This window comes from Lolium perenne, chromosome 3, assembly GCF_019359855.2.
Source record: "Lolium perenne isolate Kyuss_39 chromosome 3, Kyuss_2.0, whole genome shotgun sequence".
In the NCBI taxonomy this organism is placed as follows: Eukaryota; Viridiplantae; Streptophyta; class Magnoliopsida; order Poales; family Poaceae; genus Lolium; species Lolium perenne.
In genome coordinates this window covers 25657083-25674142 of record NC_067246.2, presented here as the reverse complement: position 1 = coordinate 25674142, position 17060 = coordinate 25657083, and the positions used below count along the sequence as shown (strand labels likewise).

The 17060-nt window shown below is 44.1% G+C and overlaps 2 protein-coding genes and 1 long non-coding RNA gene across 3 annotated transcripts; all 3 read right to left on the bottom strand.

The window, feature by feature from the left end:
- Positions 1 to 1579: 1579 nt before the first annotated feature.
- LOC127340987 (23 kDa jasmonate-induced protein) lies at positions 1580 to 2561 on the bottom strand. The gene is made up of 2 exons (XM_051366756.1): positions 2064 to 2561; positions 1580 to 1972 (listed from the first exon to the last, which is right to left on the bottom strand). The coding sequence occupies exons 1-2, from the start codon at positions 2514 to 2516 to the stop codon at positions 1766 to 1768; spliced, it is 660 nt and encodes a 219-aa protein (XP_051222716.1). The 5' UTR covers positions 2517 to 2561; the 3' UTR covers positions 1580 to 1765.
- A 1335-nt stretch (positions 2562 to 3896) lies between these two features.
- On the bottom strand, positions 3897 to 4884 carry LOC127338100 (uncharacterized). Its single transcript, XR_011753972.1, has 2 exons — positions 4621 to 4884; positions 3897 to 4541 (listed from the first exon to the last, which is right to left on the bottom strand). It is a non-coding gene; the product is annotated as an uncharacterized lncRNA (long non-coding RNA).
- Positions 4885 to 9300: 4416 nt separating this feature from the next.
- LOC127338099 (23 kDa jasmonate-induced protein) lies at positions 9301 to 10275 on the bottom strand. The gene is made up of 2 exons (XM_051364350.2): positions 10115 to 10275; positions 9301 to 10021 (listed from the first exon to the last, which is right to left on the bottom strand). Exons 1-2 carry the CDS (start codon positions 10258 to 10260, stop codon positions 9532 to 9534), a joined length of 636 nt encoding a protein of 211 aa, XP_051220310.1. The 5' UTR covers positions 10261 to 10275; the 3' UTR covers positions 9301 to 9531.
- Positions 10276 to 17060: the final 6785 nt, after the last annotated feature.

Here is a 17060-nt window from a genome sequence, read left to right as displayed (position 1 = left end):
TCAAGACAAAATCAAGTCACTTAGTATGGGACGGGGGGAGTATAAGAAAGGAAAAAAAATGGGGGCCATATGAGGTGGTGTGGCTAGGGTATATTAAGTCTATTCTATAAATATTATTTCCTAGTAAAGTTGAAATGCAGAAATTCTTTTTTTTTTCTGAACAAAGGGACGGGTCTGGAAGACCCGAGAAGACTGCATTAAATAAAACGTGGCAGGTATATATTACAAGAAGGCCCCTTAAACAACACTCGCACTAAGAACCTATTATTTGAAGAAAGGGCCCTCGAAATTACAAAAAGCACCCTGGAACAAAAAGATTTAACGCAATCGGGTCCCTGGGTACCTCCGCCACCAATCGTCGGCGACCTCAAGGCGTCGCCGCCGAGGTCTAAGAGCAGTGCGCTTGGAAACTCCGCTCCGACGATGAACCAAAGCTGCAGGCCACCACGATACCACCGGGGACAAACCACTTGATGGCGTCGCAGCGTCAAGCTCCTGCAACCGATTCGAGAAGAGGCCTCCATGCTGGAGGTTGAAGACGGAACGCCCTTCCAGCCGAAGATCACGTCGCCAAGCTTGGGCGCCATGTGTTCCGCACAAGGAAAGCTGCCAGCAGTAGCAGCAAAGCACCTCTAGGGCAAGATGCCGCTGGAAAACGTCGGAGTCCTCTTTTGGTAACCACCGTGGCGACCAGAACAGAGGGAGACCGGCATATCCAGCCGCATCCCAGGCTTATTCTGAAGAGGATCAGAGAAGAGACGCCCGCCATCAACAGCCCCAACCTCCAGAGCACGATGGCCAGCAGCCCCCACCTCCACCACCGCTGACGGCGGCCTGAGCGCCCAGCCGGTGGAACTCCCCAAGGCATGAAGCCAGACAACACTAAGGCACAAAGAAACCTAGACTACAACCTATCTACTGCTATACACGGGGGAGGGACCCTCGCGCAGACTCAACGCCGGCCTCCGCCGGAGAAGAGGAGGAGAGGGGCCTGCCGGCCCGGAGCGGATAAGGCCAGGAAGAGGAGAGGTGGGAGACGGACTCTGAGAGGATAAGAGTAGTTCCGTTTGTTGTTAATCAAGAAAATTCTTAATGTTGTCAAAAGCAGCCAACACGGAAGAAACTCAAATATATGTATCATCCAAACTTGAAGTCATCAAGCAATAAATACATGGGAGTGGTGTTTTGAAACATGGGCACATATTCTCTCTTCATTTTGAAATGTATGTTAAACATATTTTGAAATTTTAAAAATTGAAACAAAAAATTCGTACATACTATCACAAAGTCGTTTCAGGAAAAAAAAATCAACTTGCCATGTGGGGTGTGTAAAAAAGAATAAATTTAGTGCTGATAATAAGGTTGTTAGCAAGATAATTTTCTCTTTTCTGCATAGACCATAAAAAATATTATTTTATTCATGAAACTTCACGAACTCACATATATTATGGAAATGTATAAGTAAAAATTTTGTGAACTTTTTTTGACAGTTCCAAATATAGTTTTTTGGTAGAGGAAGTATATGCAGACATGCAGAGTTAAGCCCCGCAACCCAAAGCGGCGAAGAACAGCCCAGAACTGAATTGAATTTCGGATACATACACGATCTTATACATATAGGAGTAGCTAGGAGCCACCATTTATTTATAGATGGACACATAGATAGTAGGAGCGACGACAAACCAGTACGTAGGAGGTGGGGCGATCGACTAGGATCCGCGCAACTTATTTAGCCATCAAAATACAACATTATAAGTAGACGTATTTAGGTTCTGGCGTATGGATCCGGCAAGGGCTCAAACTGGTGCTGCAGAACCGCGATGCATTCCGCAGTCCAGTAGCCACCCATGCTGATCGTTGAAGCGCACTTGTGGTTGTCGTTTGAACGAGTGATTAATTTTGCCCTTAGCAGATTGTTTCTGACGTTAGTCCACCCGGCGAACCCGTTTGCGTCGCGGATTTCGGTATAGGCCTGGCATGCACATATATATACACATCATGGTTACACATATTGACATATAACGTAGCAATATACGGTAAAAAGAATATCTGAAGAAACTTACGGAGTTATTTTGACTGCCCTGCAGCGGGATGGCCCAGGACACCAGGAACTCGCGAGGTCGGCCGTCGACGTTCCGGCCACGGAAGACCCTGGCGGCTTGGAGTTCATTTGGGTTGGAGGGAGACCTTACATGGAGGAAGGCGATCCACTGGCCGTTCTGGAAGTCGCGAGGGGGCTGGCGGCCGTAGATGCGGCCAGACCAATCTCGACCATCCCCCAGCGTCACCCTGTCGCCGGTGGCGTTGTATACCAGGACGATGCTGGTCTTGCCGTTGCCGTACATGCCCTTGAGATCCCACGCGTAGGCGAGGGCGTCCAGGTTCTTGTCCTCCGCGTGGATCAGCCTCATGGCTTCTCGCGCGCAGTCTACCTGGTCGATTGTATCCTTGTGGTCGTACCGCCCCATTGCTCTCACGGTTTCCGCCGTGATGGCCAACCCAAATGTATTACTCATTTTCTTCTCTTTCGGTTCTAGCCTATTCTAGCTGCTCTCCCTTCAGATCATATATATAGGCTAGCAAGCCCAGCAACCTCTACACATACACACACACATACACTTATTCCTTCCAGGTTTTCGAATATATAAAAAAATTCAGTTGTTTATTTTCAAATTTCTAAAATAATCAGGCTCCATGTAAGGTTCTAAAGCGGATTTCCCTAGCATCCCGCCTTCAAACTACTTTTGTATAAATACTCGAGCCTTTCGTACCCATAAGGTACACACAATTTTCAAGATTTATCTCTAACCAATCACTACGGGAAAAAATGGCATTGCCGTGCGACAATTCATTGCCATGCGCCGTCGCAAGGCAAAAACATCTTTGCCGTGCGCAGCAAGCAGCACGCACGGCAAAGAAACTTCGCACGGCAAGTTCAGACTATTTGATATAAACGATATCATTTGAGAGAGGTTTTCAGTACAAATCCAACAATATTAAGTTTGTAGAATATAATCAAGATATTGTTGCTCCAAGGTTTGATCAAACACAAATCTTGGAAAGAGTACGTGTATTATTTATTGTAAAAAGGGAATTGCTATTATCGGGATAAGTATTTGACAACAGCTGTATCATTATATATTGTATGTGGCATTAATTGGACGTTATTAGGTATGTATTGAAAAGTACTTGTTTGTGGATATAATTTTCTGTCCTAAATATACCACATTATATATTCTGAAATGGAGGAACCCTTCAATACATTCGGAAAAGTATATATAATGATAGAGTACTCTACTGAAAAGGGAGGAGGCGTTTTTGGCTCATAGAAGCATTTGCACTCATTATGCAAAATAATCAAAAAACAATTTTAAAAATATTAAAAAATTCTGGCATAAAATTTATAGTGTACATTGTGAAATTTTGTATTCGTACACAAGTGTTCGTGAAAAAATAACATTTTATGTGGTATGTACAAAAAAGACAAAAAAATATCCTGTACGTAGTCGTGTTGTAGCATCAAAATTTGTCTTTTTTAGAGGAGACACATAAAAAATAATTTTTTTTCTAGAAACATGTGTACCAACATAAAATATCTAGATGTACATGCCAAATTTTATTTCGGAATTTTTTAACACTTCAAAATATATTTTCACATAACGAGTTCATATGCTCCTATGAGCCACAATGGATTTCCCACTGAAAAGTGATTTTCTATACATCTTAGCTATGGGCGCGTTTGGTAGACTGCATTCGAATCATGGCTCACTACGTCAGTGGGAAGAAATCCCCATCTCGTTTCAGATGAGCACCGGTGCAAAAAATGTTTTCGTTTGTTAGCCTTGTTCACACTCAAATCCCATTTCGTTTGGTTGCTCTGTATTATCCTGCAGATCTAAGCAAATACAACTTACATATGTTTAGATCTCAGCAAATACAACTTACATATGTTTGGTTGCTCTGTATTAGCGAGTCTCGTATCTACTAATCCTTTAATAACCTCTACTTTAGCAGCTAACAAAGCCAAATCAGCCCCAAACTACACATCAACTCCACAACTTTGACATGTGACGAGGCCGGCGAGGGCGAGGCCGAGCATGGCAGCCACTGGCCGGTGCGGGAGGGCGAGGACGTGGACGGGCGCGAGGCTGACGAGGGGCCGACGAGGGCGCGACCGAGCGCGAGGGGGTGTCTTGCTCGAGGCGGTGCAGGTGCTCGCCAACCTCGACCTGTTCGCCAAAAAGGCCTACATCTCGTTGATGCGGGCAGCCAGGCGCGCCCAGCACGACCACGGGCGCGGCCAGGCGAGGCCGGCGCGAGGCGCGCGCGGCCGGGGCGTGCGCGGTCGGGGCGGCCGTGGACGGGCGACGCGCGCAGCTGGGGCCGGCCGTTGGCGGGCAGCGCGGGGCCGAGTGCTGCCGTGGGCGGGCCGCGCGGGGGCGCGCGCGGCGGGGGCGGCTGACGCAGGGGGCGAACAAGCACAGCCGGGGGCGGCAACGGCAGCGCGGCGAAGCTCCTCCGTGGCGTGTCTGTCGCGGAGTCTGTCGAGGAGTTGTTCTCGTTGAGCCATGAAGATGATTAATGAGAGAGATTAAAGAGGCTCGTGGAAACACACGTTACCAGCTTTTGCATCGCAGGACCAAAAATTACATTAGTGGAGTCAAGGATTCGTCTCGCCAGGACTGGCCCTGAAGAAACTGTCAAACTGTTGGCGTTCCTTGAAGGCATGTCTCAGGGATGCCATAAGATCCATGCCATGCAAGAAAGCAAATGCGCGCACGTAACTAAATGACCTATTTTTCTTCTCCACTCGTGCAAAAAAGGGGATACAGGCTACCGCTAGCCCTATAGCTATTCGGCAGTGTGTTCTGAAATGGAGGTAGCATGTAATTTACCGGTGCAGGTAACAAGAGGAGTACGCATTCATTTGAGGATCCCTGACAACACTTTCGGTCCCCCAATATAGGCTGTCATATTTCTCATAATTTGGGTGTCGGCGCCTATAGTGGGCTTGTTGGTGGGAGATTTAGCAAGAAGAGGAGGACCAAGCCATCGGTCCATGCAGGGATTTGGGTACACCTCAGAAAAATCTCTCGGAGCTATATTCTCAAACAATATTTAGATTTCAATCACGGTAATGTCTGAACATTTCAAACAGAACTTTTAGAGAAGTAGCAAGTGAAAGTTCCGGGGCAGATGAGTTGGTGCGGGAGGTTACATCAGAGGAGAAATACAGTAGGGTTTATGTTCACCTAGTCAACCAGTCAAAATTGCAACGCACTGGGATTTTTTTACATTGTAAAGTCATTTACTAGAGGGGGCTGAAATTCCGGTTAGCAGCCGCTAACCATGGTGTTTCACTCAGTAAACAAATGCCCATCCTTGTACTTTTTAGTTTCATGAATAATCTAATATCAATTTGATTTATGCGTATTCACATGTTACCTTCTTCATACCTATGTGATAGGTCCCTAATGGCTGTAATGACACCGGGCAAATGGTGGCATGACATGAAGGTTGCAACGCTGGTACTAGATCAATGGTCCTCCCGTGGGGCCACACAATAAAGTACATCTAGTAAGATATTGAAACTTGTATCTATGACACTAACATCACATGATCAATCAGTGAATGCCTACCTAGCTCTCAATGCCTTGATCAAGTAAATCTGCACCTCTATCTCAATAGCTTAATCACGTCGAGCCCAATTTTCCAGATGAAAATGGCTCCAAGAAGCAATGGAGTACATAAGAGGTAATTTATTTACATCTAGGATTTTTTTCAGATTTTTCTGAAATATGAAATATCATTTTCAAATTTCTAAAAAAATCAGGCTCCATATAGCCTTGGGTACGGATAAGACACACAAGATTACCAAGATTTGTCTTTAACCAAAGATTACTTCAAATATATATGGTCAGTTTGATAAAACACGGTATCATTTTAGAGAGTTTTGTAGTACAAATATAACAATATTATTTTTGTACAATATAATTGAGATATTGTTGCTTAGTTTTTTGATCAAACATAAACCTTAGAAAGCGTGTGCACTTTGTTCATGGAAACAGAGGGATTAGCTTCTACACTGGTAGAAAACTGCTTATAGGTGACAATTTATCCGTGTCGTGGCAACTCAAATCCACGCCACTAGTTATAGCGGTGGCATGTCCACTTTTCGTACGCCGCCAGCATTTGGGTGCCTGTGATGTGGTCAATTTTCCGACACGCCACAGGTAAGTGGCGTGCAGGTTTTTAGAGACGCCCCTAACTAGTGGCGTGTAAACTTGGGCACACCCAGTGGTGTGTCGGTTATTCTCAACGCCACCACTACTTCTCAGACGGGCCCACTCATGGGTCCCACAAACTAGTGGCTTGGCGTTTATTTGCACGCCACTAGTTAGTTGCATGCGATGATTGGTACACACCGCTAGCGTTCATATCACACCATAAAACCATGCCACAACCCCTTCTTCTTCCTTCTCACATTCTTTATCTGTTGTGCCTCTTCAAGTTTTAGCTTATTTCTCCTCACTCCTCCGCACTCTCACAACTTCCACTCCTCCACACTCTCATACCTTCCACTCCTTCACACTCCCCTCTCTCTCCCACCGGATAGACCACGCACACCCCTCTCGCTCGATCAATGTCTCGGTTTTCTTCTCGCACATGCTTTGAGGCATTTTAAAACTAATTATTGTGAGAGATTGATACTAATGCATGTGTGTGTGATCACAATCGTTGACATAGATAATATGGGGCCGATGGGCCCCGACGACATTAATTGTGCGTTCCGCATGTGTTTCTTTTTTTAGGGAAATTATATAGTTGCCAATGTATTGATGAAAAGTTGGTTGACTTCCATTTTCGTCAAATTCTGGTACTCAATATGTCCTAATTTTAGCAAAGGTCATGTCAAAAATTTCTGTGACGTCGTTGTGGTTCTAGTTCACTATTTATAATAACTTGTAGGCATTTGTAGCGCTTTCTCATGGATCCGGATATTGGGCAGAAGGTGTCAAATTTTTGTAGGCATGCAATCGGTGATATGCTTCGAGATGGTGATGATGATATATCTTGTCTGTGTTCTAAATGCAAAGATCAGATTTTGTACGACCCTTTCCATGGCAATGTGAAGTTGTACATGCTCCGATATGGCTTCATGGAAGGCTATAGGCATGATGATAATGGTGCTGCCGACGAAGTGTTGCATGATCATGAAGAGGGGGGAAACAATAATGAAAAAGAGCCACATGAAGGAGGGAACCAAGAGGCGCTAAAATGGGATCTGGATGATGAAGAGTCCGGACAAGAACGAGAGGTGTACACACATGACCCCGTTGACATCGTAGTTGATAGCAATGCTACAAGACCCTCATGTTCAAAACCTTCTTTGGAAGCCCACGACGAACCATAGAGTTGCGTCTATACATATAGCCAAGTTGGCACAATTGCATGTAGACTCAAAATCTCCATTGTATGATAGTTGCCATCCCAAGCACACCCACTTGATCCTGACACTCAACCTTCTAGACATCAAGCAAAAATACAAATGTAATGACACAAGTATCGATGCACAACTTGATTATCTACACAAAGTATTTCTAGAGGGGAACTTTCTGCCTCATAGTATCTAGGAGGCCAAGAAGGTCGTTTGCCCTCTTGATTTGCTGCACATAAAAACCACGCTTGCATCAAAGATTGCATCATTTATCGGAACTAGGATAAGGATGAAACAGAGTGTCCGGTGTGCAAGGAACCCCAATACAAGCATGGATCAATGAAAGCTCCTCGAAAGATTATATGGTACTTTCCGATCATTTCCCATCTGCAATGCTATTTCACAGATCCGAAAGAAGCAGAGCTCATGCATTGGCATTCGGATAGATTGCATGCAAATGCAGATGATGACATGCTGAGACACCCTTGCAAATGGTAGCAAGTGGAAATCTCTGAATACCTGAATACCTAGAATTCGCATCTGATCCGAGGCATCTTAGGTTGGATGTGCGTATGGGCGATTGAATCTGTTTGGCAACTAGAGCATGATACACAACACCTGGCCCATATTTGTATGGATGTACAACCTACCCACTTGGTTGTGCATGAAGCGAAAGTACATACACATGATCATGCTAATTCAAGGACCGACACAATCAGGGATTGATATTAACTTGTATCTCCAGCTACAGAAGGAATAACTAGACATATTATGGGTTGATGAAGGGGTCAATACATGGGATGAAAACGTACTAAATTATTTCCCTATGAGATCTACATTGATCACGACGATGCAAGACTATCTTGGTTACGGGTATATCTCTGGTGAGGTGTGCGATGACACATTGGATATGTTAACTACATGGATGATACAACTTATCACTATCTACCGAAAAAGGGCTCTTATAAAACCGTTTTCATGGGGAATCGAAGGTGGATTGACAATAATGATGCGTGGAGAACTCGTACAAACCTGTCCAACGGTAAAATGAGACCTGAGGCAAGCAACGTAAGAGGAACGAAGCTCGGATCTTCAACTTGTTGGATAACTAAAAAGAAAGACCTAAGCCGAGAAACAAGTGGAAGGAGCCTGAGTCACTGGTGAAAGTATGGAAATGGAAATCTGTTTTTTGGGGCTTCCCGTACTAGAATGTTCTCGATACACATCATAATCTTGATGTCATGCATATTACGAAGAATGTCTGCGAGAGTTTTCTTGCCCGTCGTTTAACATGCAAGAGAAGACAAAAGATGGGCCACATGATACAAACGACTTGAAAAACTGAGGTATCAGGAAAGAGCTTCAGGGTCCCCGAGATCAATGAATTGGGGCCGACATTCATGCACAACATGGTGCCGTTCAAAAGGATGAATGAGGTCATCAAGGGATTCGTTCGTAACAGGGCCCAACCTGATGGAAGGATCGTTCAAGGCTTTCTGACATAGGATGGCATCTCGTTCGGCGCAAATTACTTAGGCATCAAACAATGAATTGGGTTTCCCGTTAATAAGCACACATGCATGCTAGGGGGGAGTGGGTCACTCGACTTTGAAAAAGGATCTGAACATGTACTATGATACACCAACACGACGAACCGACTTTGTCCGAGCACACCGCTAGTAGTGTTACAACACCTACAAGTGGTCGATCCAAGTGTGAAGACGCACAAAATCATATTAGATAAAGTTAGAAATCACGAAAGGAGGCAAGGAAAGAGGAACAAATCAGTAGAGGGCACAACAACAATTCATGAACTGGTTCAAAGAGCAAATTCATAAAAGATTCATGGATCGAAAGGGGTCTTGACATATATTATATTATTCATTATTCAAGCATGCAAGAGCAAGCTAGATGGGCTGGGAAATTAAGATGGAACAACATTACATCGATGAAGCCAATAAATAAACATACTCGATCACTCCGTATATAAATAAAATTTATTTTGAGGTTTACATAAATCTAGATACATCTAGATTTAAATAAATCTCAGACGTCTATTGTAGATGGAGGTAGTACACATAGGTAGTTTAGATTCATGGACCAAACGGGGTCTCGACATACGCGATGAACAAGGAGGAACTGGGGACCCCAATGCTGGCATGCACGGAACTTCTCCCATTGTCCTTGGCATTCCAAGTATAGTCGGCGTTGCTGACTAGGCGATACAGATCATCCCAGCGCGACGAGAAGGAGCCGACATTGCCCACCTCACAGTAGGCCTTGTTACGATAGAAAGCTCCCCAGGGGGAGCTCCAACCCAGCATGAAGTCACGCTCGCGGCCGTCCTTATCTTTGCCACGGTAGACTATGCCTGCCATGGATCCTGACGACACGCCAGACCTCTTCACGTGGAGGAAGGACGCCCACTGGCCATTGCCGATCTCGGTAGGGTATGGCGTTTGCCCGATGTAGCCAAACCAGTCTACGGTGTCTACGTACCGCAGGGTGTCGCCAGTTTGGTTGTAGATCAGGCACAAGGTCGTCACTCCCTTGCCATACCAAGCTTTCAGATCGCGCACGTACCTGCAGATATGAATATATGGACTGTAATAAACACATATACATACATGATGCATCTACCCTAATCTAATACAACACGCACGCACACATACGCACTTTGTAGCCTTGTCGTTCTTGCCGTCCTCGTTACTTAGACGCGACGCCTCTCGTGCCAGGTCTTCCCGCTTCTTCTCTTTACCAACATACCTACTCATCGTATCCAACTTGAAAATATCCACTTCCTCACCAAAACAGTTTGCCATCTCTCTCTCCCTCTGTGCCAGTTGCGAGCCATTTCTAGATGCCTGCGTGACTATATATAGTGATTGGCAACAGGGGCAGCCAGGATTCATACAACTATTGGGTACGTCTTCTCGTCTAGAACAAAGCCCAACATATTATTAATACAACCTGTTTGATAGCGCAAGAAAACGATATATGGGATCTTATCAGTTGGTGTACACAGCTATTTTATTGCAAATTTTCCGTTGTAAGGATGAACAAGGACTCATTCGCAAACGAAAAGGATTACATAAGGTGCTTGCAAAACCATTATCCAAAAAGTTACATAAATCCCGTGTGAACATCTCCAAATGGTCGCATATGAATGCAGAAGCTCTCGGGCTTCCACGCTGAAGTACGGACATTGTAGACTGCCACCGGAAAAACTAAAAAGTGGACATAACACTGATACTTCGTTGTGACTCAGAAGTCGCTTACAAGCGAACCATGTCACTCTGTACCCGTGGGAGCAAGGGTGATGCACCACAATGCGTCCGCGGGAGGCTCGATCTTACGACGCAGTACACAAGAAAGTAAGCCAACACGTTTTAGACCAGCAGCCCGGTTCCTCTGGAGGAATCCCATCGGAGTTTCCGGATGCTATTAACTCAGATAAGTCGGTATGGCTGCCAATAGCTTGGTTGTGGATTCTATGGGTCAGTTATGTGCAAAGTCACCGAAGAGAAAAAGAAGGTATATGGGTTTGGAGAGGTAAAAAGGTAAATGGTATTGATGTTTATCGATTGTGTGCTTAATTTTAATCGGCCGGCAACCCTCACATCTACATGGGGACACTGGTCTATCCAGACAAGCCTAGGATATCTATTACACGTTCACAACAAGGATTCATTTTAGAAAATTAGCCCTAAACTAGGTAAAAATACTGCCAGCTTCGTACAAGATTCCAATGGCCCAAGCCGGCCTTGGTGAAGCCGGCTTTTCCTTCAGTGATAGTTTACGGCATGTGTAATGTGTTATCTTTTTTATGTCATATCTATTTTCCGACCTGACTTCGGGCGTATTCAGTGTAACATGATGGTTGCACCACTGGCACCATAGCAATGGTCCTCATGGGGGCATACAATAAAGTAGATCTAGCAGGACCAACGATACATTACATATTTAATCCATGACACTTACTTCACATGATCAGAATATGCACCTACCTCTCAATGTCTTAATCGATTAAATATGCAGCTGCTTCCTAAATATTAATCAGGCCGAGTCCGATATTTCAAATGAAAATGGGCCCGAGTTGTAGTCCAGTACCCAAAATGGTGGTTTTACAACTAAAATTTTTACACAAGTTGAAAATGAAACCATGCCTTCTCTCTTTTCCATATCCTCCCTCCCTCGTCCTGGGCTCTTGACCTCGTTTCTTCCGCCTGCCACTGCCACTGCTTTGTCATCTCCGACGCCTACTTTACCAGCCAGAGGGGAGCAGGAGACAGAGATGCATGTGTCATATCCCTCCGTTGTATTACCACCATTAGAAAATAAGTGACTCAATTTTATCTAGATACATACGTATCTGCACACTAAAATGTGTCTACATACATGTGTATCTAAACAAAGTTGATTCACTTATTTCGGATCAGTATTGATCCTACTGTATCACGACACGCGTGTAAACACGTGAGATTTATACAACCGATTTGCATCCATTCATTTTGTTTGTCCCCATCAAGTAGTTGCAGGCAACTAGCTAGCGTGCTCTTCGCTGACCAAAAGACCATCGACGTTAAGTACAAACATCTCAGATATAACTTTTTGTCGGCATCACCCTTCTACCCATATACTAATCAAAATTCATGACCTTAGGAGGGACTACAAACTTCCAAATGTATTTCTAACTAGACGAAATATTGTAATTCAATATATTAGCATACATTGATTTAACTCAGAGATGCAGATCTCTATGAATACACTATCTACCAATCACTCCGGCCTCTCACCCTATGAATTATGTTAGAGGTGCTAGTCACCTGTCTAATCAACAACATATACAAAGATAAATCTTTTTTTATTATTTGCAATCCCACCGCATATAATACAAAAGAGCTGATCATGTGTTCCACGATAAGGGACCACGTGTCCACATTGTAATGGTCCATGCGATATAATGATAGGCTGGGACAAGGCCACCAACAATCCTTGCACTATGCTAGTGCTACAATATGGTCCACCCCGTGTAACAACTACAATTGTTCTGTCCATCCACACAAATGCATTCATACTCAGCAACTCGTAATTGTCCGTGTCTTCTTTGTCCAAATCACAGATCTTGAGCAGTGTCTAAAATGTGTACACCAGCAATGCGGTGTCACATGACCAATCACAACTAACTTGCATGCACCTTAGTTTTCTGTCACTGATGAGGTTTTCTGGATCATGATTCTACCTACTTGCCTGCATCTTTGTTTTCCCATCACACATAACATCATTTCTCAGAATCATGATACTATTGGTTTTTGGGATCATGATTCTACCTACTTGCCTGCATCATTGCATCATATAATAATTACGATAAGCTTCATAATAAAATGAATACAATTGTTACAATAATTGACTGCAATATACGTACCCAAAATATCCATAGAAGGGATGTATTCACATATTGTTGGAGAACTCTTTGCTAGGAGTGTATGGCCGGGGATGGTTGACAGAAAGATGCTTCACATTTATTTATTATCTTGCGCAATGGCTTAGGTCGCCAGATGAATCAGACACCTTATTGACTTGATTGACCAATGAGTTGGTGCGCTTAGCGCTAGACTACTTTTAGATAGCAAAGAGCGACTCCGCACCTGCACTGGGCAGTCTAGCAATGAGGGTGATTTCTTCTTCATCTTCATGTGTTATTTTCATGTCTTATCTATTGGCCGACCTAACTTCGGGAGAAAGTTCAGCGTGACATGATGGTTGCCCCGCTGGCACCATAGGAACGGTACTCATATGGGGGCACACAATAAAGTAGATCTAGCAGGACCAACGAGATATTAAATATGTTATCCATTAAATGTGCACATAACCAATCAGTGAATATACACCTACCTCTCAATGTCTTAATCGATTAAATGTGCACATGCTTCCAAACATATTAATCAGGCCGAGTCAGATATTTAAAATGAAAATGGGCCCGAGTTGTAGTCCAGTACGAAAAATGGTGGTTTTACAATTAAACTTTTTACACAAGTTGAACAACGAAACCAAGCCTTCTTGTTTTTCCATATCCTCCCTCCATCGTCCTAGGCTCTTGACCTCACTTCTTCCGCCTGCCACTGCTACTGCTTTGTCGTCTCTAACTTCTACTTTGCCATCCGGATGGGAGCAGGAGATAGATAGGCATGTGTCCTCGCCCTCCATTGTATTACCTCCATTACAAAATAAGTGACTCAATTTTTTCTACATACTTACGTACACTAAAATGTGTCTAGATACATATGTATCTAAAAAAAGTTGATTCATTTATTTCGGATCAGTATTGATCCAAATATACCACAACACACGTTGTAAACACATGATATTTGTACAAGTGATTTGTATCCATTCATTTTGTTTGTTCCCGTCGATTAGCTGCAGGCAACTACCTAGCCCGCTCTTCGCTGACCAAAGATCATCGACGTTCAGTACAAACATCGCAGATATAACTTGTAGTCTGAATCACTATTCTACCCATATACCAATCCAAATTCATGACTTTAAGAGGGGCTACAAACTTCCAAATGTATTTTTACCTAGTCGAAATATTGTAATTCGACATATCAGCATACATTGATTTAATATCCAGGTCTCTCTTAATACACATGTGTATTTGCATGCTATCTACCACTCACTCCGGCCCCTCACTCTATGAATTCTGTTAGAGGTTCTGGTCACATGTCTAATCAACAACATATACAAAAAATCATTTTATTATTATTTGCAATCGCATGGCACAAAATACAAAAGAGTTGATCATGTGTTCCACGATAAGGGACCTCGTGTCCACATTGTAATGGTCCCTATGAAATATGACAGGATGGCACAAGGCCACCAACTGTCCTTGCACTATGCTAGTGCTACAATATGGTACATCCCGTGCAAGAACTACAATTGTTCGGTCCATCCACACAAATTCATTCATATTTAGCAACTCGTAATTGTCCGGGTCTTCTTTCTCCAAATCACATATCTTGAGCAGGGTCTAGAATGTGTACACAATCAATGCAGTGCCGCATGACCAATCACAACTAATTAAATTGCATGCACCTTGGTTTTCTATCATCGACAAGGGTTTAGGATCATGATTCTACCTACTTGCCTGCATATTTGTTTTCCAATCACACATACGGTCATGCCTCAAAATCAAGATACTATTTGTTTTTAAAATTAAATACAGGTCGTATAATAATTACAATAAGCTTCATAGTAAAGTGAATACAATAGTTACAATAATTGACTGCAATATGCATACCCAAAATATCCATAGAAGGGATGTATTCACATATTGTTGGAGATCTCTTTGCTAGGAGTGCATGGCCGGGGATGGTGGATAGAAATATGCTTCACATTTATTTGTTATCTTGCGCGATGGCCTTGATCGCCTGATGAATCAGACACCTTATTGACTTGATTGACCATGAGCTGGTGCGCTTAGCGCTCGACTACTTCCAGCAAGCAAAGAGTGACTACATCTGCACTGGGCAGTCTACTAATGAGGATGGTTTCTTCTTCATCTTCACGTGTTATCTTTTTCATGTCTTATCTATTGGCCAACCTAACTTCGGGAGGAAGTTCAGCATGACATGATGATTGCGCTGTTGGCACCGGTACCATAGGAACGGTACTCATATGGGAACACACAATAAAGTAGATCTAACTGGACCAACAAGATACTAGATATGTTATCCATGACACTAACTTCACATGATCAGTCAGTGAATATGCACTTACCTCTCCATGTCTTAATCGATTTAATATCTACCTGCTTCCTAACATAGTAATCAGTCTGAGCCCGATATTTCAAATGAAAACGGCCCAAGTTGTAGTAGAGTACGAGAAAGCTGGTTTTACAACTAAAATTTTGAAACAAGTTGAACAACAAAATCATGCCTTCTCTCTTTTCTCTATCATCCCTCCCTCGTCCCAGTATCTTCGCCTCGGTTCTTTCGCCTGCCACCACTTTGTCGTCTCCTACATCTATTGTGCCGGCCAAAAGGGGAGAAGGAGAGAGAGAGGCATGTGTTCTTTCCCTCCATTGTATTACCTTCATTAAAAAATAGATGACTCAATTTTATCTAGATACTTACCGTATCTACACACTGAAATCCATCTTGACACATACGTATCTAGACAAAGTTGATTCACTTATTTTGGATCACTATTGATCCTGTTGTACCACGATACGCGCTTAAACACGTGATATTTGTACAACCAATTTGCATCCATTCATTTTCTTTGTTCCCGTCAAGTAGTTGCGGGCAACTAGCTAGCGCGCTCTTCACCGACCGAAAGATCATCGATGTTGAGTACAAAGATCTCAAATATAATTTGTATTTGTCATCATTCTTCTACCATATACCAATCAAAATTCATGATCTTAAGAGGGACTTCAAACTTCCAAATGTATTTCTACCTAGATGAAATACTGTAATTCAACATATCAGCGTACATCTTATCTATACCTAATAATAAAGGGAGAAGCGTTTCCCTGGTTTGGTCCGTCAAAATGCGCTTTCGTCCGTCCTAATTTACGCGTTCGTGCGTCGCAACGATACATTGGGCGTGGTCTGGTCGGTGTCGGTTTGGTTTCTACCTGCATGACGGCGTGTTTGTTTTCGTTGTTGGTGCCGTGTACGCCGTCTGCCCGTCTCCCGACCTGACAAACCGTGCCAGGGACGAACTCCTACGGTCTCGCGGAAATAAAACGTAAAGAGACGCACCGAACCAAACCGAGGGAAAACAACAGGTTAGATGGTACCTGGGCGCCGGTAGCAGGTCGCAGTCGGCGATCATATCCACCAGCGCCGATACACTGCTGGAGGTGCGGGCCGTGCGTCCATGGTGATGGCGGAGCGAAGTGGCCTTCTATATCGTTTTCCTCTTCGTTCGAATTGTCGTGAATTCGAGATCAAAACCTCCGTTAACTATTACGGATCTGGAAAGCACCAACTAAATTCTGCTCTAAGCGATACAAGGGAAGACATCGTCAAAAAACTTGCCGGCGAGCCTCGGCGAGTTGACGTCCGCCGCCATAACTGCGTCTAGCGTGCTCTCTAGCGTTCCCGGCGGGAGTCCATGTTCAGTGTCCTTGAAGAAGCAGCGCCGTTGTTTATTCAGGTTCTAGGCGGCGACTTCCAATGTCACATCCCGCTCCATGGACGTGGGCTTCTTCTATATTGTACTGGAAGCAGGTGTGTATATATTTAGATATGTTCGTATTCGTACAGCACAAGATGTCGGGCACCATGGCCCGCGAACACCTCCGCTCCGCACAATTCTTTGCCGCCTGCACAGCTGTCGCCCGTCTTCCACGTGCAGGCGAACAACACAAACCCAACGCCAACGCCGGCTTCCAGAGTCTAGACATCTTCTACAAGTTTCTCATCGGCGGGAAGACCTCTTTGGGCAGCAGAACACTATTGAGCGTGGACACCGTGACTGTCGAGTTTGAGGAAACGCTGCTCAGGAGATTTGCGGTGACCCAGCCGGACATGACTGACTAACTGTTCATATATCGTCAACCTTTCTCCATCGTGCAGCCCGCAAGCTGCCTATCGCGCTCGTCCCAGCTCCCAAG